We start from the raw sequence: 21,509 nt of genomic DNA, 5'->3' as shown, positions 1-21,509 counted from the left end.
TGCAGCAACGCACTAAGGCTCCTCAGACAGCACCATCCAAACCTGTGACCTCTACCACCTAGAAGGACAAGGGCAGCAAATGGTTGGGAAGATCACCAGCTGCAAGTTCTCCTCCAAGCCACACACCATCCTGACTTCGAACTATATCACCGTTCCTTCACTGTCACTGGGTCAAAATCCTGGACCTCCCTTCTGAACATGACTGTTGGTGTACCTCCTGTGGGGGGGTTTTCCTGCAGGTTATTCATCTTTCAGTCTGGGCAGTAAGTGTTGACCGGCGAGAGTCTCTTCAGTTTGTCTGATCCTGTCCTAACCTCATATTCACATTGTGTAATCTGAGGATTGATCAGGAGCAGGAACCCAGGCTGATTCTCCCTCTCTCGAACCCCAGCTGTTGAAATAAGCATTGTTCCAATGGTTTCCCTGTTTAATCAGCACAAGCTGAGATCAAACTGGGAGACCCTCACTCTAAGGGGCTTAATGACCAGATGATATACGGATCCAGTCAATGGGAATGCGACACTGATGTATTTTATCTTTAAATGTCTCAATAGTACAGTAAGAGCTTTTGGTACTTTGGAGCAAGTGACGAACTGAGTAATGCTCGGTCTGCATTGTCCCATCAAACACTCTCAGGGCAGATACAGCACAAATTAGATCTGCTGTCTGGGGTATGTGTTACTAACGCTGTTCTCTGTTTGGTTCAGGCTGTGAATATGAGGGGAAGCAGTATATAAATGGAGACATTTTCTCATCCAGTGCAAACCCCTGCATAAACTGTTCATGTGTGGTAAGTCTACCCTTATAGATTGGAAAGTGTTTAATGATCATTCACTGGCTGCTTGACCTCCAGTTACTTGGCCCTGAGTCATTTCAAGTTGTGATGTTTGAAGCATGTTTGACCCCTGGTCCTTGGTTGTTTGACCCCTGGTCCTTGGTTGTTTGACCCCTGGTCCTTGGTTGTTTGACCCCTGGTCCTTGGTTGTTTGACCCCTGGCCCCTGGTTATTTGACTGCTGATTCATGGTTGTTTTGACCCTGGTTGATCTGAGCATTTCACTGAGAATTCACGAACCTTCTATGCTAATTTAATTTTCAATGAGACTTACATATTTACAAGTTTTTATTTCTGCTGCTTGTTTGTTACAGAGTGGCCTGGTGAGATGTACCTCCCTGCAGTGCCAGCCTCTGTTGTGTTCACACCCAGTTCAGGAATCTGGCCAATGCTGCCCCAGCTGCCCAGGTGAGAGCAAACAGTGCGCCCCTGACTTCGACACTCAGAACACAAACACGCTGACCCCTGAGCCATGACTCAAACATGAAAATAATGACAGAAAAGAAATATATCAACATGGGAAAATAGTGTCATCCATTCAAGAAATTTTCAACAGCATGTACACCCGCCCCCTCAAACTCCAAACACCATCCTACACCCCCCTAAACTCCAGTTACCATCCGACACCCCCCAAAACTCCAATCCCCAACCTACACCCCCCAAAACTCCAGTCACCATCCTACACCACCTTAAACTCCAATCCCCATCCTACACCCCCCTAAACTCCAATCCCCATCCTACACCCCCCTAAAGTCCAGTTACCATCCGACACCCCCCAAAACTCCAGTCACCATCCTACACCACCTTAAACTCCAATCCCCATCCTACACCCCCCTAAACTCCAATCCCCATCCTACACCCCCCTATACTCCAATCACCATCCTGCACCCCCCTAAACTCCAATCCCCATCCTACACCCCCCTAAGCTCCAATCCCCATCCTACACCCCCCCCCTAAACTCCAATCACTATCCGACACCCCCCCTAAACTCCAATCCCCATCCTACACCCCCCCTAAACTCCAATCACTATCCGACACCCCCCCCCAAACTCCAATCCCCATCCTACACCCCCCTAAACTCCAATCCCCATCCTACACCCCCCCTAAACTCCAATCCCCATCCTACACCCCCCTAAACTCCAATCCCCATCCTACACCCCCCTAAACTCCAATCCCCATCCTACACCCCCCTAAACTCCAATCCCCATCCTACACCCCCCTAAACTCCAATCCCCATCCTACACCCCCCTAAACTCCAATCCCCATCCTACACCCCCCTAAACTCCAATCCCCATCCTACACCCCCCTAAACTCCAATCCCCATCCTACACCCCCCTAAACTCCAATCCCCATCCGACACCCCCCTAAACTCCAATCCCCATCCTACACCCCCCTAAACTCCAATCCCCATCCTACACCCCCCTAAGCTCCAATCCCCATCCTACACCCCCCAAAACTCCAATCCCCATCCTACACCCCCCCTAAACTCCAATCACTATCCGACACCCCCCCAAACTCCAATCCCCATCCTACACCCCCCTAAACTCCAATCCCCATCCTACACCCCCCCTAAACTCCAATCACTATCCGACACCCCCCAAACTCCAATCCCCATCCTACACCCCCCTAAACTCCAATCCCCATCCTACACCCCCTTAAACTCCAATCCCCATCCTGTACCCCCCTAAACTCCAATCACCATCCTGCACCCCCCTAAACTCCAATCACCATCCTGCACCCCCCTAAACTCCAATCCCCATCCTACACCCCCCTAAACTCCAATCCCCATCCTACACCCCCCTAAACTCCAATCCCCATCCTACATCCCCCTAAACTCCAATCCCCATCCTACATCCCCCTAAACTCCAATCCCCATCCTACACCCCCCTAAACTCCAGTCCCCATCCTACATCCCCCTAAACTCCAATCCCCATCCTACACCCCCCTAAACTCCAATCACCAAGCTACACCCCCCTAAACTCCAGTCCCCATCCTACACCCCCCTAAACTCCAATCACCAAGCTACACCCCCCTAAACTCCAATCCCCATCCTACACCCCCCTAAACTCCAATCCCCATCCTACACCCCCCTAAACTCCAATCCCCATCCTACACCCCCCTAAACTCCAATCCCCATCCTACATCCCCCTAAACTCCAATCCCCATCCTACATCCCCCTAAACTCCAATCCCCATCCTACACCCCCCTAAACTCCAATCCCCATCCTACACCCCCCTAAACTCCAATCCCCATCCTACATCCCCCTAAACTCCAATCCCCATCCTACACCCCCCTAAACTCCAATCACCATCCTACATCCCCCTAAACTCCAATCCCCATCCTACACCCCCCTAAACTCCAATCCCCATCCTACATCCCCCTAAACTCCAATCCCCATCCTACACCCCCCTAAACTCCAATCACCATCCTACACCCCCCCCAAACTCCAATCCCCATCCTACAGCCCCCTAAACTCCAATCCCCATCCTACATCCCCCTAAACTCCAATCCCCATCCTACACCCCCCTAAACTCCAATCCCCATCCTACACCCCCCTAAACTCCAATCACCATCCTACACCCCCCCCAAACTCCAATCCCCATCCTACGCCCCCCTAAACTCCAATCCCCATCCTACACCCCCCTAAACTCCAATCCCCATCCTACACCCCCCTAAACTCCAATCCCCATCCTACACCCCCTTAAACTCCAATCCCCATCCTGCACCCCCCTAAACTCCAATCCCCATCCTGCACCCCCCTAAACTCCAATCCCCATCCTACACCCCCCTAAACTCCAATCCCCATCCTACACCCCCCTAAACTCCAATCCCCATCCTACATCCCCCTAAACTCCAATCCCCATCCTACACCCCCCTAAACTCCAATCCCCATCCTACACCCCCCTAAACTCCAATCCCCATCCTGCACCCCCCTAAACTCCAATCCCCATCCTACACCCCCCTAAACTCCAATCCCCATCCTACACCCCCCTAAACTCCAATCCCCATCCTACATCCCCCTAAACTCCAATCCCCATCCTACATCCCCCTAAACTCCAATCCCCATCCTACACCCCCCTAAACTCCAGTCCCCATCCTACATCCCCCTAAACTCCAATCCCCATCCTACACCCCCCTAAACTCCAGTCCCCATCCTACACCCCCCTAAACTCCAATCACCAAGCTACACCCCCCTAAACTCCAATCCCCATCCTACACCCCCTAAACTCCAATCCCCATCCTACACCCCCCTAAACTCCAATCCCCATCCTACACCCCCCTAAACTCCAATCCCCATCCTACATCCCCCTAAACTCCAATCCCCATCCTACATCCCCCTAAACTCCAATCCCCATCCTACACCCCCCTAAACTCCAATCCCCATCCTACACCCCCCTAAACTCCAATCCCCATCCTACATCCCCCTAAACTCCAATCCCCATCCTACACCCCCCTAAACTCCAATCACCATCCTACACCCCCCCCAAACTCCAATCCCCATCCTACACCCCCCTAAACTCCAATCCCCATCCTACATCCCCCTAAACTCCAATCCCCATCCTACACCCCCCTAAACTCCAATCCCCATCCTACACCCCCCTAAACTCCAATCACCATCCTACACCCCCCCCAAACTCCAATCCCCATCCTACGCCCCCCTAAACTCCAATCCCCATCCTACACCCCCCTAAACTCCAATCCCCATCCTACACCCCCCTAAACTCCAATCCCCATCCTACACCCCCTTAAACTCCAATCCCCATCCTGCACCCCCCTAAACTCCAATCCCCATCCTGCACCCCCCTAAACTCCAATCCCCATCCTACACCCCCCTAAACTCCAATCCCCATCCTACACCCCCCTAAACTCCAATCCCCATCCTACATCCCCCTAAACTCCAATCCCCATCCTACACCCCCCTAAACTCCAATCCCCATCCTACACCCCCCTAAACTCCAATCCCCATCCTACACCCCCCTAAACTCCAATCCCCATCCTACACCCCCCTAAACTCCAATCCCCATCCTACACCCCCCTAAACTCCAATCCCCATCCTACACCCCCCTAAACTCCAATCCCCATCCTACACCCCCCTAAACTCCAATCCCCATCCTCCACCCCCCTAAACTCCAATCCCCATCCTACACCCCCCTAAACTCCAATCCCCATCCTACACCCCCCTAAACTCCAATCCCCATCCTCCACCCCCCTAAACTCCAATCCCCATCCTACACCCCCCCTAAACTCCAATCCCCATCCTACACCCCCCCTAAACTCCAATCCCCATCCTCCACCCCCCTAAACTCCAATCCCCATCCTACACCCCCCCTAAACTCCAATCACCATCCTACACCCCCCTAAACTCCAATCCCCATCCTACACCCCCCTAAACTCGCATCCCCATCCTACACCCCCCTAATCTCCAATCCCCATCCTACACCCCCCTAAACTCGCATCCCCATCCTCCACCCCCCTAAACTCCAATCCCCATCCTACACCCCCCTAAACTCCAATCCCCATCCTACACCCCCCTAAACTCCAATCCCCATCCTCCACCCCCCTAAACTCCAATCCCCATCCTACACCCCCCTAAACTCGCATCCCCATCCTACACCCCCCTAAACTCCAATCCCCATCCTACACCCCCCTAAACTCCAATCCCCATCCTACACCCCCCTAAACTCCAATCCCCATCCTACACCCCCCTAAACTCCAATCCCCATCCTCCACCCCCCTAAACTCCAATCCCCATCCTCCACCCCCCTAAACTCCAATCCCCATCCTACACCCCCCTAAACTCCAATCCCCATCCTACACCCCCCTAAACTCGCATCCCCATCCTACACCCCCCTAAACTCCAATCCCCATCCTCCACCCCCCTAAACTCCAATCCCCATCCTACACCCCCCTAAACTCCAATCCCCATCCTACACCCCCCTAAACTCCAATCCCCATCCTCCACCCCCCTAAACTCCAATCCCCATCCTACACCCCCCTAAACTCGCATCCCCATCCTACACCCCCCTAAACTCCAATCCCCATCCTACACCCCCCCTAAACTCCAATCCCCATCCTACACCCCCCCTAAACTCCAATCCCCATCCTACACCCCCCCTAAACTCCAATCCCCATCCTACACCCCCCTAAACTCCAATCCCCATCCTACACCCCCCTAAACTCCAATCCCCATCCTACACCCCCCTAAACTCCAATCCCCATCCTACACCCCCTTAAACTCCAATCCCCATCCTACACCCCCCTAAACTCGCATCCCCATCCTACACCCCCCTAAACTCCAATCCCCATCCTACACCCCCCTAAACTCCAATCCCCATCCTACACCCCCCTAAACTCCAATCCCCATCCTACACCCCCCTAAACTCGCATCCCCATCCTACACCCCCCCTAAACTCCAATCCCCATCCGACACCCCCCTAAACTCCAATCCCCATCCTGCACCCCCCTAAACTCCAATCCCCATCCTGCACCCCCCTAAACTCCAATCCCCATCCTACACCCCCCTAAACTCCAATCCCCATCCTACACCCCCCTAAACTCCAATCCCCATCCTACACCCCCCTAAACTCCAATCCCCATCCTACACCCCCCTAAACTCCAATCCCCATCCTACACCCCCCTAAACTCCAATCCCCATCCTACACCCCCCTAAACTCCAATCCCCATCCTACACCCCCCTAAACTCCAATCCCCATCCTACACCCCCCTAAACTCCAATCCCCATCCTACACCCCCCTAAACTCCAATCCCCATCCTACACCCCCTTAAACTCCAATCCCCATCCTACACCCCCCTAAACTCCAATCCCCATCCTACACCCCCCTAAACTCCAATCCCCATCCTACACCCCACTAAACTCCAATCCCCATCCTACACCCCCTTAAACTCCAATCCCCATCCTACACCCCCCTAAACTCCAATCCCCATCCTACACCCCCCTAAACTCCAATCCCCATCCTACACCCCCCTAAACTCCAATCCCCATCCTGCACCCCCCTAAACTCCAATCCCCATCCTACACCCCCCTAAACTCCAATCCCCATCCTACACCCCCCTAAACTCGCATCCCCATCCTACACCCCCCCTAAACTCCAATCCCCATCCGACACCCCCCTAAACTCCAATCCCCATCCTGCACCCCCCTAAACTCCAATCCCCATCCTGCACCCCCCTAAACTCCAATCCCCATCCTGCACCCCCCTAAACTCGCATCCCCATCCTACACCCCCCTAAACTCGCATCCCCATCCTACACCCCCCTAAACTCCAATCCCCATCCTACACCCCCCTAAACTCCAATCCCCATCCGACACCCCCCTAAACTCCAATCCCCATCCGACACCCCCCTAAACTCCAATTCCCATCCTATGTTCTCCTGTGTTGATATCGAGTCTCTGTTCCCGTCTCCTACTCAATTTTTTTCTCTCCCTGAACCTCAAACTGTGGAATACAGCACCACTACCCGACACACCTGCTCCCTAATTCTACCCCCACACCCACTAATTTTCATTGTCTAACATATCTATGTCTATCATAATCTTGTGTTCCTCTATTCAATCTCTCCTCCATCTGTTTTGCTCCGAGGAGAACAACCCCAGCTTTTCCAACCTCACCTTGTAACTAAAATCCCCCCTCCCTGGAACCATTCTGGTAAATCTCCTCTGCAGCCTCTCAGAGACTCTCACTTCCTTCCTAAAGTGTGCTGACCAGAACTGGACACAGTACTCTAGTTGTGGCCTAACCAGAGTTTCGTAAATGTTCAACATAACTTCCCTGCCTTTGTACTCAATACCTCTATTTATGAAGCCCAAGATCCCATATGCTTTGCTAACTGCTCTCCCAGTATGTCCTGCTGCCTTCAAAGATCCCCAGGTCCCTCTATCCCTGTACACTCTTTACTACTGTGCCATTTAGTTTATATCGCCTCTCCCTATCCCTTTTGCCAAAATGCATCACCTTACACTTCTCTGTATTAAATTCCATCTTCCCCTTTTCTGTCCGTTCTGCTAGCCTATCTGTGTCCTATTGTAATCGATTGGTATCTTCCTCACTGTCTGCCACACCTCCAAGTTTGGTGTCATCCTCACATTTTGAAATTTTACTGTGTTCCAATATCCATCTGTTCACTGCCTCTTGCCTTTCCTTGTCATCTCTGAAGTATTTTTGAAACTTGATGCATTCCTGCTCCCTGGGACTTGCAGCTTTCCCAATAAAACTAAATGTGCGGTACTCGCCTCTTGCTGTGAGCCAATAGGAGGTGGGTATTGATGTTGCCTCGTAGCCCCAGCCCAGCGGGTGTGATTAACTTTCTTTCTCTTTCTCTCAGGGTGTGAGCTGGACGGAGCCGTCTTAGATAATGGCCAGACATTCACTTCACCAGACAGCTGCCAGACATGTGTGTGTGTGGTGAGTAACAGGATGTTTTCAACTTGTTAACGTACTTAGTTTTAAATTCACACCGAATTAGGAGTTGACCAATCTTGTTACCCATGACAGTTCTTGTCTTGAAGCTGCATTCCCTGCAGTTGGATCCTTGTGAGTGAATGCCAGATTCTCTCATACTGTACATGGTTCCCTGGAGTAGAAATAGGTTACCTTTAACACAGCCTTAGAGTTTACATCCAGTTGCTACACATCAATTTGCACCCAATCACAGATGATTTGCCCTGGCCCTACACTCGCCCATTCTGAGGCACTGCGATCTAAAGTACAGGCATTGATCTCCATATCCTGCTGGACTTGCACGACCCAGGGGAACAGTGGAGCCATTACTGCAAGCCCAGGTTCGGATCTGCACACAGGGGAAGAGATATGCACACTCCCCCCTCCCCCAGTGGTATCACTACCCCTGGTAGTGATGAGGAGCAGGAGCTTGGGCTGAACCATGCTCCTGCCTATTCTGGGGCACTGAGGCCAGGTGTAGTGGTCCAGTCAGTGGCAATGATTACAATGGAAACAGTGTATTGTGCTGACAATCCTACAATCCCTCCGTCCTTCCTTTAAGAAAACACGGGCTGACAGAGCTAGCAATGATCTAAAGCTGAAGCAGATGAACATCAAGGGCTGTTCTAAATGTTGAGAGGATGTTTAGTGGGGCACACAGGCCAGGGGTGGGGCCACTGCCTGAGGTTCTACATCCAAACCTGGCGAAGGACCAGCCAGGTCTCTGGAGCTCAGTAACCTGATCTTCACAGTATTCACATGTCAAGCAGCCCTGCACTTGGAAGATTTCCAACAGATTTTCAGTTAACTCCTCAAGGCAAGGATCAGCATGTCGACTAAAAGTCTCCTTTGGATTAATAGTTTTCATCTTGCTTTCTTGTGCATTCTGCTTGTTAATATATGTATGCGAAACATGAGTGAGATCAAGACACCATTCGCTGTATGATCAGAATGTCAGCACTGATCACGGCGCCTATGTTCATGTGCATGTTTGTTCAGGTGTGTCCATTCATGTGAACATGAACATATGTTTGTGTGTGTGTGTTCATGTGGCTATGTGCAGGTGTGTCTCCATGTGGGTGTGTCCATTTGCCCATATGAGTATGAGCATACATTTAAACGCCGGTCTCCGAATGCAGTTGTGTAAATGTGTCCATGAGCATGGGTGTGTATCCTTGTGGATGTTTGTGTCTGTGTGAGTTGTCCATGTTTGTGTGTGTTTGTGCGTGTGTGCTGGTACTTGTGTCTGTATGAGTGCGTGCCTTTGTGTTTGTGAGTGTGCATGTGAACATGTTCATGTGTGTGAACCTCTTCAGCCGTGCATGCTACATGTTCTGACCTATTCGCTGCAGAGAATGACGGCTTGGTTCCTTTAAATGTCCTCAGCCCTTGCTTAGCATGTTTTGTGGTCAGGTCCACGGCCACAGTCATAGCAGTGACTCACCCAGTCCTACAGTCCCTGCCTCTTTAAGTCACTTTCAGTATTTCATTCCCCAGGAAAGATGCCAAGCAATTCCAAAATCTGGCCTTCATATGGACACAAACCCAGACATACTCACAAAGGGACCCCCACACAGACACAAAGTCATAGAGACTGTGGTGGGGTTAGGGCAGACTCCTGGAGTGAGACACCAATCCCACGAGACATTGCTGTCCTGCTGACTTGTGTGGCCATATGTTCCTCTCCATCCTGAGCTGCAATGCCCCTTCCCTCACTTACTCACAGTCCTGGTTCTGTGTGTGGCCTGTACCAGCAGTCACTGCGGTGGAGTGTGGGTTATAACATGACCGGCTCTCCCCTCATTTGAAGGGTTCAGTCCATCAGCCATCTCACGCTGGCTCAGAACTGAAGTATCATCAGAAGCACAGCTCCTGTCCTGTTCCTATTGAGAATATTTCACTTGGCACTCAGAGGCACTGGCGGGGTCCAGTCACTGAGCAATCTACAGCTGAGGCCTCGTCAGCCAATCAGTCGCATTGAGTTACTCTCTCGGTAACTGCTCCACTCTCCCACAGCTCAGATCCACAGGGTCTCAGTGACTGGGCAGGTCTGATGTTAGCCCTAAACCAAATCCTTCCTCAGCCCCTCCTGAGTGACTTATTGTGGGGAGAACAGAGGGGAGAGATTGGGGAGATCAAAGAGATCAGATGGGCTAGAGATTTGGGGGGGGTGGGGGGTGGATGTTGGGGGAAGATGTGGAGGAGACATCCAGAGATATCGAGAGGATATTGGTGTGGGGAGATGTCAGGGGAGATTGCGGGGGGGTGGGCTGATGTCGGGAGATCAGGGGAGGAGATGTCAGGCCAAGATCGGTGGGGGGAGGTGGAGAGAGATCAGGGCGGTGGAGATATCAGGAGGAGAGATCGGATAGGAAGACGTCGGGGGGGGAGATCGGGGGAGTGGAGAGAAGGTTGGGATGGGGGAGATGTCAGGAGGAGAGATCCGGGGTGGAGGGGGTGAAGGGAAGTTCAGGGCGGGGGAGATGTTGGGAAGAGATCATTGGAACATTTCGGGGGGGAGATCGGGGTTGGAGGGAGGTTCAGGTCGGGGGAGATGTCGGGAAGAGTGATCCGGGGTGGGGGGTTGGAGGGATGTTCAGGGTGGGGGAGATGTCGGGAAGAGTGATCCGGGGTGGGGGGTTGGAGGGAAGTTCAGGGTGGGGGTGATGTCGGGAAGAGTGATGCGGGGTGGGGGGGTGGAGGGAAGTTCAGGATGGGGGAGATGTCGGGAAGAGTGATCCGGGGTGGGGGGTTGGAGGGAAGTTCAGGGTGGGGGTGATGTCGGGAAGAGTGATGCGGGGTGGGGGGGTGGAGGGAAGTTCAGGGTGGGGGTGATGTCGGGAAGAGTGATCCGGGGTGGGGGGTTGGAGGGATGTTCAGGGTGGGGGTGATGTCGGGAAGAGTGATGCGGGGTGGGGGGGTGGAGGGAAGTTCAGGGTGGGGGAGATGTCGGGAAGAGTGATGCGGGGTGGGGGGGTGGAGGGAAGTTCAGGGTGGGGGAGATGTCGGAAAAAGTGATCCGGGGTGGGCGTGGAGGGAGGTTCAGGGCGGGGGTAGATGTCGGGAAGAGTGATCCGGGGTGGGGGGGTGGAGGGAAGTTCAGGGCGGGGGTAGATGTTGGGAAGAGCGATCCGGGGTGGGGGGGTGGAGGGAAGTTCAGGGTGGGGGAGATGTCGGGAAGAGTGATGCGGGGTGGGGGGGTGGAGGGAAGTTCAGGGCGGGGGTAGATGTCGGGAAGAGTGATCCGGGGTGGGGGCGTGGAGGGAAGTTCAGGGCGGGGGTGATGTCGGAAAAAGTGATCCGGGGTGGGGGTGGAGGGAAGTTCTGGGTGGGGGAGATGTCGGAAAAAGTGATCCGGGGTGGGGGGGTGGAGGGAGGTTCAGGGCGGGGGAGATGTCGGGAAGAGCGATCCGGGGTGGGGGGGTGGAGGGAAGTTCAGGGTGGGGGAGATGTCGGAAAGAGCGATCCGGGGTGGGGGGGTGGAGGGAAGTTCAGGGTGGGGGAGATGTCGGGAAGAGCGATCCGGGGTGGGCGTGGAGGGAAGTTCAGGGCGGGGGAGATGTCAGAGCTGCTCGTGCGAGCTGTGACCCACTGCTGCTTTTAATGAGCTGATTTTGCAAAGCCTGATAATGAGGGAGAGAGAAAGAGAAATGATGAAGCCAGGCACATTTCTGCTTCACCTCTCTGGGATAAAGAGCCATTGATGGGCCTGCCCAAGTCCCAAATTAAAGAATGTTCAGAACAAAAGGCGATGAGATGAGAGAATCTTGGGCCGTGCTCAAGGGGCCGAGGACAGGGTTAAGCGGGGAGAGGAAGGCATGGGAATCTGGGACAGGACTGAACCCAAACTGATGGTGATGTATGTTGCCCGAAGTGAGGATCGAGATGAGGCTCAAGGTCACTATGAGAGTGGGGGTTGAGCTGGTGGGGGGGTTGGAAGTCAGGGATGAGGGTGGGTGTTGGGATTGGGATGGGGCTTGGAGTGGAGTTGAGTGTGTTGCAGCACCCCCTCCCCTGACTGTGACCCAGATCCCGTTTCCTTTCTCATTCCAAGGTGTGATGTTGAGATGCTCGGAAGTAAGCTGCCCGCAGCTCGACTGTGCCGCAGTGCCGGAGATCACGGAAAATGCTGTCCAATGTGTTGAGGTGGCCACATGTCGTACAACATAACCCCGTCAGAGATGGAAGGGGGTGATCAGAGCCAAGGCAGTGGGGTGGAGGGATTGGGGGGAGGATTGAATGATCTCATCTACAATGCATGTTGGAGATACAGATGATTCTTTGGGATGGTTCTAGGGCTGGAAGGGTAAAGTGATGATGAGAATCTATATTCACCAGAACAGAGAAGGTTGAAAGATAATGAAAGCTGTGCTCCAATTTCCATTGTGCATTAACTTTATTGTTGGAATTTTTTGTACTTATCTAAGCAAAAGATTTTAATAGCGAGAAATGGAATTCTGTGCATCTCAGACACATAGGCTGCAATCAAACACTCCCAGGACAGCGACAGACACAGAGTAAAGCTCCCTATACACAACAGCTAGAACTGCCTGTGATAGTTAGCTCATGTCGATGATGAAAGGACAGGATTTAACACACTGGGTTTGAGCATGTCCCATTATGTTGGCAGGATCTTGCTAAGGAGTTTTTCACTGCTGTATTTCCATGCTGTGTCAAGGGGTCTGTTGTGTGGCAGCATCGAGCACAGTGGCGCCCTCCTGAGGACCTTGTCACATTTGCACATGCTTGGTGAAAGAAGTTTCGGGAATTACTGAGATGTTGGTTTGCTGTTGACCATTGCTTTATGTCAAAGCAACCCGGCTTTGTTCATTGTTCAATGTCTGCTCCCTTTGTAAAACAAAATGCCCAGCCGTGCAATCTAGCTTCTCGTTCTATGCATTATATCATCCGTCAAATATCTGGATAAGTATTTGCACCCCATGGAGTTGTACTCGGGCACACAGAGGACTGCGGGGCAGTTATAATCCCTGCTGTCTGCTGATTCACTGATCACAGCCAGGAGATGGCAGTCACTACAGTGGGGCCTTGGAGGAGAAAAAGTTAGCCAACATTCGCACAGTGCCAAGTGGAGTGTATGTGTGTGTACATGTGTGTATGTCTGTCCGTGTGTGTATCTTCCTGTGTGCATTTTTGGCTGCAGTGGAATGTCCTGCTCACAGTGCAGGGTGACCATTAGGATGAACTACTGCTATTGGAGGCTGCCTTTGGAATCTCCCTCAGTGAGGAAACAGCAACTTCAGGAGAGGTGCAGAGGAAACTACAGAAACAGAGCTAAATGATTCCCTTTGTCTTTTCTAGGAAGGGCAAGTCGTGTGTGAAGAGAAAGGGTGTCAGACCAACTGTGGAAATCCAGTCCCACCGCCGCATGGGACCTGTTGTCCCCTGTGTGTTGGTGAGACCCCTTTAAACTTGGACACCTCCAATAATGAGGTCCTGGTACAACAGGCACCTGCCACCATCCTTTTACACATTCACTCACTCAATCATTTATTTAATCACTCATACTCCCACACACTCACATAAACACTCGCTCACTCATTCATAGTCTCACTCTCACCCTCACTCTCCCACACATGTACTTTCAAACATTCCCTCACACTCTCTCTTACTCTCATTCCCCCATTCTCAGCAACAACTTATTTTTCTCGCATCTTTAGTGTAATAAGACATTCCAAGTACTTCACAGCAGCATTATAAAACAAAATTACAACACTGGCCCACATAAGGTGATATTAGGGCAGATAGCCAAAAGCTTGGTCAAAGAGGTAGGTTTTAAGGAACATCTTAAAGGAGAAAGAGAGGTAAAAGAGATGGAGAGGTTTAGGGAAGGGAATTCCAGAGCTTGGGTTCTAGGCAACTGAAGGCACGGCCAGTGATGGTGGAGCAATTAAAAGCAGGGATGCTCAAGAGGCCAGAATTAGAGAAGCGCACATATCTCAGAGCATTGTGGGGCTGGAGAAGATTATAGGAAAGGGAGGGGCGAGGTCATGGAGGGATTTGAAAACAAGGATGAGAATTGTAAAAGCGAGGTCAGTGAGAACAGGGGTGGTAGGGGAATGGGACTTTGTGCGAGTTACGACACGGGCAGCAGAGTTTTGGATGACCTCAAATATAGGAGGGTAGAATGTGGGAGGACAGCCAGGAGTGCATCGGAATAGTCGAGTTTAGAGGTAACAAAGGCATGGATGAGGGTTTCAGCAGTAGATGAGCTGAGGCGGGGTGGAGTTGGACGATGATACGGAGGTGGAAATTGGTGGTGTTCGTGATGGGTGTGGGTGTGTGGTCGGAAGCTCATCTCGGGGTCAAATATGACACCAAGGTTGCAAACAATGTGGTTCGCATGGAGTTGCCATGGAGAGGGTTGGAATTGGTAGTTAGGGAATGAAGTTTGTAGCAGGGATCAAAGACAGTGCCTTTGGTCATCACAATCTTTCATTGGAGGAAATTTCTGCTCATTTCACTCTCACTCATTTTAGAAACATAGGAACAGGAGTAGGCATGTGTCTGTTCTGCTATTCAATGAGACCATGGATGATCTGCAACTTAACCCATCTCATAATACCTTTGGTTAACAAAAATCTATCAATAGCTGCTTAAAATTTACAATTAATCTCGCTTTAATTGCTGTCTGAGGAAGAGAGTTCCAAACCTCTACCACCCTTTGTGTGTAGACGTGTTTCCTAATTTCATTCCTGAAAGGTCTGGCTTTAATTTTTTGACCATGCCCCCTAGTCCTAGACTCCCCAACCAGTAGAAATAGTTTCTCTCCATCTACCTTATCTGTTCCCCTTCATATCTTGAAAACTTCGATCAAACCTTAACCTTCTAAATTCCAGGGAATACGGCCCTAGTTTGTTTAATCTCTCCTCTTAATTTAACCCTTGGAGTCCAGGTACCATTCTTGTAAATCTACTCCGCACTCCCTCCAAGGCCAATCTGTTCTTCCTATGGTGTGATGCCCAGAACTGTTCACAGTATTCCAGGTGTCATTAAACCAGGGCTTTGTACTATTGCAGCATGACCTCTACCCCCTTGCATTCTAGTCCTCTAGATATAAGGGCCAGCATTCCATCAGCCTTTTTGATTATTTTCTTTCCCCGTTCATGACTTTTCAATGATCTATGTACCTGGACCCCAAGTCTCTTTGGGGCTCCACTGTTTCTAGCTTTTCACCATTCAGAAAGTATATTGCTCTAGGTCCAAAGTGGATGATCTCACATTAGTCTACATTGAAATCTACTTCATTCGCTCATACTCTCTTTTGCTTTCACTCCCTCTCACACTCTCACACACTCTCTCTCATTCTCTCACTCTCTCACTCTCACTGTTTCCCTCACTCTCACTTTCTGTCACTCTCTCACTCCCACTCTCTCTCCTTCTCATGCTCACTGTCTCTCACTCTCTGTCTCACTCACTCTCTGTCTCACTCACTCTCTGTCTCACTCACTCTCTGTCTCACTCACTCTCTGTCTCACTCACTCTCTGTCTCACTCACTCTCTGTCTCACTCACTCTCTGTCTCACTCACTCTCTGTCTCACTCACTCTCTGTCTCACTCACTCACTGTCTCACTCACTCTCTGTCTCACTCACTCTCTGTCTCACTCACTCACTGTCTCACTCACTCACTGTCTCACTCACTCTCTGTCTCACTCACTCTGTCTCACTCACTCTCTGTCTCACTCACTCTCTGTCTCACTCACTCTCTGTCTCTCTCTCACTCTCTGTCTCTCTCTCACTCTCTGTCTCTCTGTCTCACTCTCTGTCTCACTCTCTGTCTCTCTCTCACTCTCTGTCTCTCTCTCACTCTCTGTCTCTCTGTCTCACTCTCTGTCTCTCTGTCTCACTCACTGTCTCTCTGTCTCACTCACTCTGTCTCTCTGTCTCTGTCTCTCTCTCTGTCTCTCTCTCACTCTGTCTCTCTGTCTCTCTCTCACTCTCTGTCTCACTCTCTGTCTCTCTCTCTCGCTCTCTGTCTCTCTCTCTCTCTCTCGCTCTCTGTCTCTCTCTCACTCTCTCTCTCTCACTCTCTGTCTCTCTGTCTCACTCACTCTGTCTCTCTGTCTCACTCACTCTGTCTCTCTGTCTCTGTCTCTCTCTCTGTCTCTCTCTCTGTCTCTCTCTCACTCTGTCTCTCTGTCTCTCTCTCACTCTGTCTCTCTGTCTCTCTCTCACTCTCTGTCTCTCTCTCACTCTCTGTCTCTCTCTCTCACTCTCTGTCTCTCTGTCTCACTCTCTGTGTCTCTGTCTCACTCTCTGTCTCTCTCTCTCGCTCTCTGTCTCTCTCTCTCGCTCTCTGTCTCTCTCTCTCTCTGTCTGTCTCTCTCTCGCTCTCTGTCTCTCTCTCTGTCTCTCTCTCACTCTCTCTCTCTCACTCTCTGTCTCTCTAACTCCAGCAGGTGGCTGGTGATCAGGAGCAGGATCCTGGGCAGACTCACTGCTCCCTGTTCCAACTATAGTGCCTGAGATAAGAGAGCTGAGCACTGACTAGGGGTGGAATCTGCCCCTGGTGCCATGGTGCACGGCAAAATTACCCCAGAGCCATCTTCCAACAGATATTCCGTGCCTGGAACATGCTGGATGGAGACAGTTCCTCCCCCCACCCCCCACCACTTCCCCCACTGGACATTGTCAATGAATGAAGCACCATGTCTGAGTACACTCACTTAATATTGCTCACACTCACTCCCTTGGTCCCATCACTAACACTCACTTCCTCAGTCCCCGTCATTTAGACTCAGTCCCTCAGTCCCAGTCATTTAGACTCAGTCCCTCCATCTCAGTCACTCACACTCTTTCCCTCATTCACTCACACTCTCCCTCAGTCCCTCACTGACTCAGCCTTGCACTCAGTCCCACAAGGACACTGGGAATGCTGTGAGTAATTCTCTGTCTCTCACTCTCTGCAGATTGTTTTATCGATGGGCAGGAATATCTGAATGGGGAGAAAGTGCCCACTGGAAATCCATGTGCAGACTGCTCCTGTCTGGTAAGAGATTGCCTTAATAAACAATCCCTGGACTCAGTGACTTTATTGTTCCTTCAGTCCCTGTTACAATCTGATGTTTGTACTGCTTCAAATGAGGGACACTAGAATGATAGAATTACAGGTAAAGCACAGGTGAAACACAGAGTAAGGTTTCTTCTACACTTCCCATCAAACAATCACAGTAATATGAGACTATGGGAGGGAGAAGGGCTCTGGGGGATTGCATAAACTCTGGATTGTCTGACATGGAGATGTTTCCTGTTTTTCCCTAGGATGGAGATGTTCACTGTGTGCCAGTGTCCTGTCAGCCAGTGATCTGCAGGGATCCCGTACAGGGACCGGGGGAATGCTGCCCGAGGTACTCTGCTCAAAACACTTCCTGTACTGGGGAGGGGGGCACTGGTCTTGAGATCTGGGATTTTGGTGGATGACTCAGTACCACACCAGGTGTACTGCTGGTCTGTGTGACTCAGTACCACACCAGGTGTACTGCTGGTCTGTGTGACTCAGGACCACACCAGGTGTACTGCTGGTCTGTGTGACTCAGTACCACACCAGGTGTACTGCTGGTCTGTGTGACTCAGTACCACACCAGGTGTACTGCTGGTCTGTGTGACTCAGTACCACACCAGGTGTACTGCTGGTCTGTGTGACTCAGTACCACACCAGGTGTACTGCTGGTCTGTGTGACTCAGTACCACACCAGGTGTACTGCTGGTCTGTGTGACTCAGTACCACACCAGGTGTACTGCTGGTCTGTGTGACTCAGTACCACACCAGGTGTACTGCTGGTCTGTGTGACTCAGTACCACACCAGGTGTACTGCTGGTCTGTGTGACTCAGTACCACACCAGGTGTACTGCTGGTCTGTGTGACTCAGTACCACACCAGGTGTACTGCTGGTCTGTGTGACTCAGTACCACACCAGGTGTACTGCTGGTCTGTGTGACTCAGTACCACACCAGGTGTACTGCTGGTCTGTGTGACTCAGTACCACACCAGGTGTACTGCTGGTCTGTGTGACTCAGTACCACACCAGGTGTACTGCTGGTCTGTGTGACTCAGTACCACACCAGGTGTACTGCTGGTCTGTGTGACTCAGTACCACACCAGGTGTACTGCTGGTCTGTGTGACTCAGTACCACACCAGGTGTACTGCTGGTCTGTGTGACTCAGGACCACACCAGGTGTACTGCTGGTCTGTGTGACTCAGTACCACACCAGGTGTACTGCTGGTCTGTGTGACTCAGTACCACACCAGGTGTACTGCTGGTCTGTGTGACTCAGTACCACACCAGGTGTACTGCTGGTCTGTGTGACTCAGTACCACACCAGGTGTACTGCTGGTCTGTGTGACTCAGTACCACACCAGGTGTACTGCTGGTCTGTGTGACTCAGTACCACACCAGGTGTACTGCTGGTCTGTGTGACTCAGTACCACACCAGGTGTACTGCTGGTCTGTGTGACTCAGTACCACACCAGGTGTACTGCTGGTCTGTGTGACTCAGTACCACACCAGGTGTACTGCTGGTCTGTGTGACTCAGTACCACACCAGGTGTACTGCTGGTCTGTGTGACTCAGTACCACACCAGGTGTACTGCTGGTCTGTGTGACTCAGTACCACACCAGGTGTACTGCTGGTCTGTGTGACTCAGTACCACACCAGGTGTACTGCTGGTCTGTGTGACTCAGTACCACACCAGGTGTACTGCTGGTCTGTGTGACTCAGTACCACACCAGGTGTACTGCTGGTCTGTGTGACTCAGTACCACACCAGGTGTACTGCTGGTCTGTGTGACTCAGTACCACACCAGGTGTACTGCTGGTCTGTGTGACTCAGTACCACACCAGGTGTACTGCTGGTCTGTGTGACTCAGTACCACACCAGGTGTACTGCTGGTCTGTGTGACTCAGGACCACACCAGGTGTACTGCTGGTCTGTGTGACTCAGTAGCACACCAGGTGTACTGCTGGTCTGTGTGACTCAGGACCACACCAGGTGTACTGCTGGTCTGTGTGACTCAGTACCACACCAGGTGTATTCCTGGTTTGTGTGACTCAGTACCACACCAGGTGTACTGCTGGTCTGTGTGACTCAGGACCACACCAGGTGTACTGCTGGTCTGTGTGACTCAGGACCACACCAGGTGTATTCCTGGTCTGTGTGACTCAGTACCACACCAGGTGTACTGCTGGTCTGTGTGACTCAGGACCACACCAGGTGTACTGCTGGAGTGTGTTACTCAGGACCACACCAGGTGTATTCCTGGTCTGTGTGACTCAGGACCACACCAGGTGTACTGCTGGAGTGTGTTACTCAGGACCACACCAGGTGTACTGCTGGTCTGTGTGACTCAGTACCACACCAGGTGTACTGCTGGTCTGTGTGACTCAGTACCACACCAGGTGTACTGCTGGTCTGTGTGACTCAGTACCACACCAGGTGTACTGCTGGTTTGTGTTACTCAGGACCACACCAGGTGTACTGCTGGTCTGTGTGACTCAGTACCACACCAGGTGTACTGCTGGTTTGTGTTACTCAGTACCACACCAGGTGTACTGCTGGTCTGTGTGACTCAGGACCACACCAGGTGTATTCCTGGTTTGTGTTACTCAGTACCACACCAGGTGTACTGCTGGTTTGTGTTACTCAGGACCACACCAGGTGTACTGCTGGTTTGTGTTACTCAGTACCACACCAGGTGTATTCCTGGGTTGTGTGACTCAGTACCACACCAGGTGTACTGCTGGTCTGTGTGACTCAGGACCACACCAGGTGTATTCCTGGTTTGTGTTACTCAGTACCACACCAGGTGTACTGCTGGTCTGTGTGACTCAGGACCACACCAGGTGTACTGCTGGTCTGTGTGACTCAGGACCACACCAGGTGTATTCCTGGTTTGTGTGACTCAGTACCACACCAGGTGTATTCGTGGTCTGTGTGACTCAGGACCACACCAGGTGTATTCGTGGTCTGTGTGACTCAGGACCACACCAGGTGTATTCGTGGTCTGTGTGACTCAGTACCACACCAGGTGTACTGCTGGTCTGTGTGACTCAGTACCACACCAGGTGTACTGCTGGTCTGTGTGACTCAGTACCACACCAGGTGTACTGCTGGTCTGTGTGACTCAGTACCACACCAGGTGTATTCCTGGTTTGTGTTACTCAGTACCACACCAGGTGTATTCCTGGTCTGTGTGACTCAGTACCACACCAGGTGTACTGCTGGTTTGTGTTACTCAGTACCACACCAGGTGTACTGCTGGTTTGTGTTACTCAGTACCACACCAGGTGTATTCCTGGTTTGTGTGACTCAGTACCACACCAGGTGTACTGCTGGTCTGTGTGACTCAGTACCACACCAGGTGTACTGCTGGTTTGTGTTACTCAGTACCACACCAGGTGTACTGCTGGTTTGTGTTACTCAGTACCACACCAGGTGTATTCCTGGTTTGTGTGACTCAGTACCACACCAGGTGTACTGCTGGTCTGTGTGACTCAGTACCACACCAGGTGTATTCCTGGTTTGTGTGACTCAGTACCACACCAGGTGTACTGCTGGTCTGTGTGACTCAGGACCACACCAGGTGTATTCCTGGTTTGTGAGACTCAGTACCACACCAGGTGTATTCCTGGTCTGTGTGACTCAGGACCACACCAGGTGTATTCCTGGTCTGTGTGACTCAGTACCACACCAGGTGTACTGCTGGTCTGTGTGACTCAGGACCACACCAGGTGTATTCCTGGTCTGTGTGACTCAGGACCACACCAGGTGTACTGCTGGTCTGTGTGACTCAGGACCACACCAGGTGTATTCCTGGTCTGTGTGACTCAGTACCACACCAGGTGTACTGCTGGTTTGTGTTACTCAGTACCACACCAGGTGTATTCCTGGTTTGTGTGTCTCAGTACCACACCAGGTGTATTCCTGGTCTGTGTGACTCAGGACCACACCAGGTGTATTCCTGGTCTGTGTGACACAGGACCACACCAGGTGTATTCCTGGTTTGTGTGACTCAGTACCACACCAGGTGTATTCCTGGTTTGTGTGACTCAGTACCACACCAGGTGTATTCCTGGTTTGTGTGACTCAGTACCACACCAGGTGTATTCCTGGTTTGTGTGACTCAGTACCACACCAGGTGTATTCCTGGTCTGTGTGACTCAGTACCACACCAGGTGTATTCCTGGTCTGTGTGACT

General features: G+C 51.7%; 1 protein-coding gene across 9 annotated transcripts in view; it reads left to right on the top strand.

The window, feature by feature from the left end:
- Positions 1 to 21,509, top strand: part of LOC137384812 (kielin/chordin-like protein) — a 185,948-nt gene that overhangs the window by 72,625 nt on the left and 91,814 nt on the right. For all 9 annotated transcript variants that reach the window (XR_010977665.1, XM_068059321.1, XM_068059322.1 and 6 more), the window contains 6 exons: positions 708 to 790; positions 1,149 to 1,242; positions 8,179 to 8,258; positions 13,614 to 13,707; positions 17,223 to 17,302; positions 17,575 to 17,660. Coding sequence is in view for 8 of the 9 variants with exons in the window: in XM_068059321.1 (XP_067915422.1) it covers positions 708 to 790; positions 1,149 to 1,242; positions 8,179 to 8,258; positions 13,614 to 13,707; positions 17,223 to 17,302; positions 17,575 to 17,660 (517 nt within the window). In the remaining variant the exon portion in view is untranslated. The remainder of the gene's footprint in view (positions 1 to 707; positions 791 to 1,148; positions 1,243 to 8,178; positions 8,259 to 13,613; positions 13,708 to 17,222; positions 17,303 to 17,574; positions 17,661 to 21,509) is intronic.

This window comes from Heterodontus francisci, chromosome 27 (genome assembly GCF_036365525.1).
Source record: "Heterodontus francisci isolate sHetFra1 chromosome 27, sHetFra1.hap1, whole genome shotgun sequence".
In the NCBI taxonomy this organism is placed as follows: domain Eukaryota; kingdom Metazoa; phylum Chordata; class Chondrichthyes; order Heterodontiformes; family Heterodontidae; genus Heterodontus; species Heterodontus francisci.
This window is presented reverse-complemented; position numbering and strand designations above follow the sequence as displayed.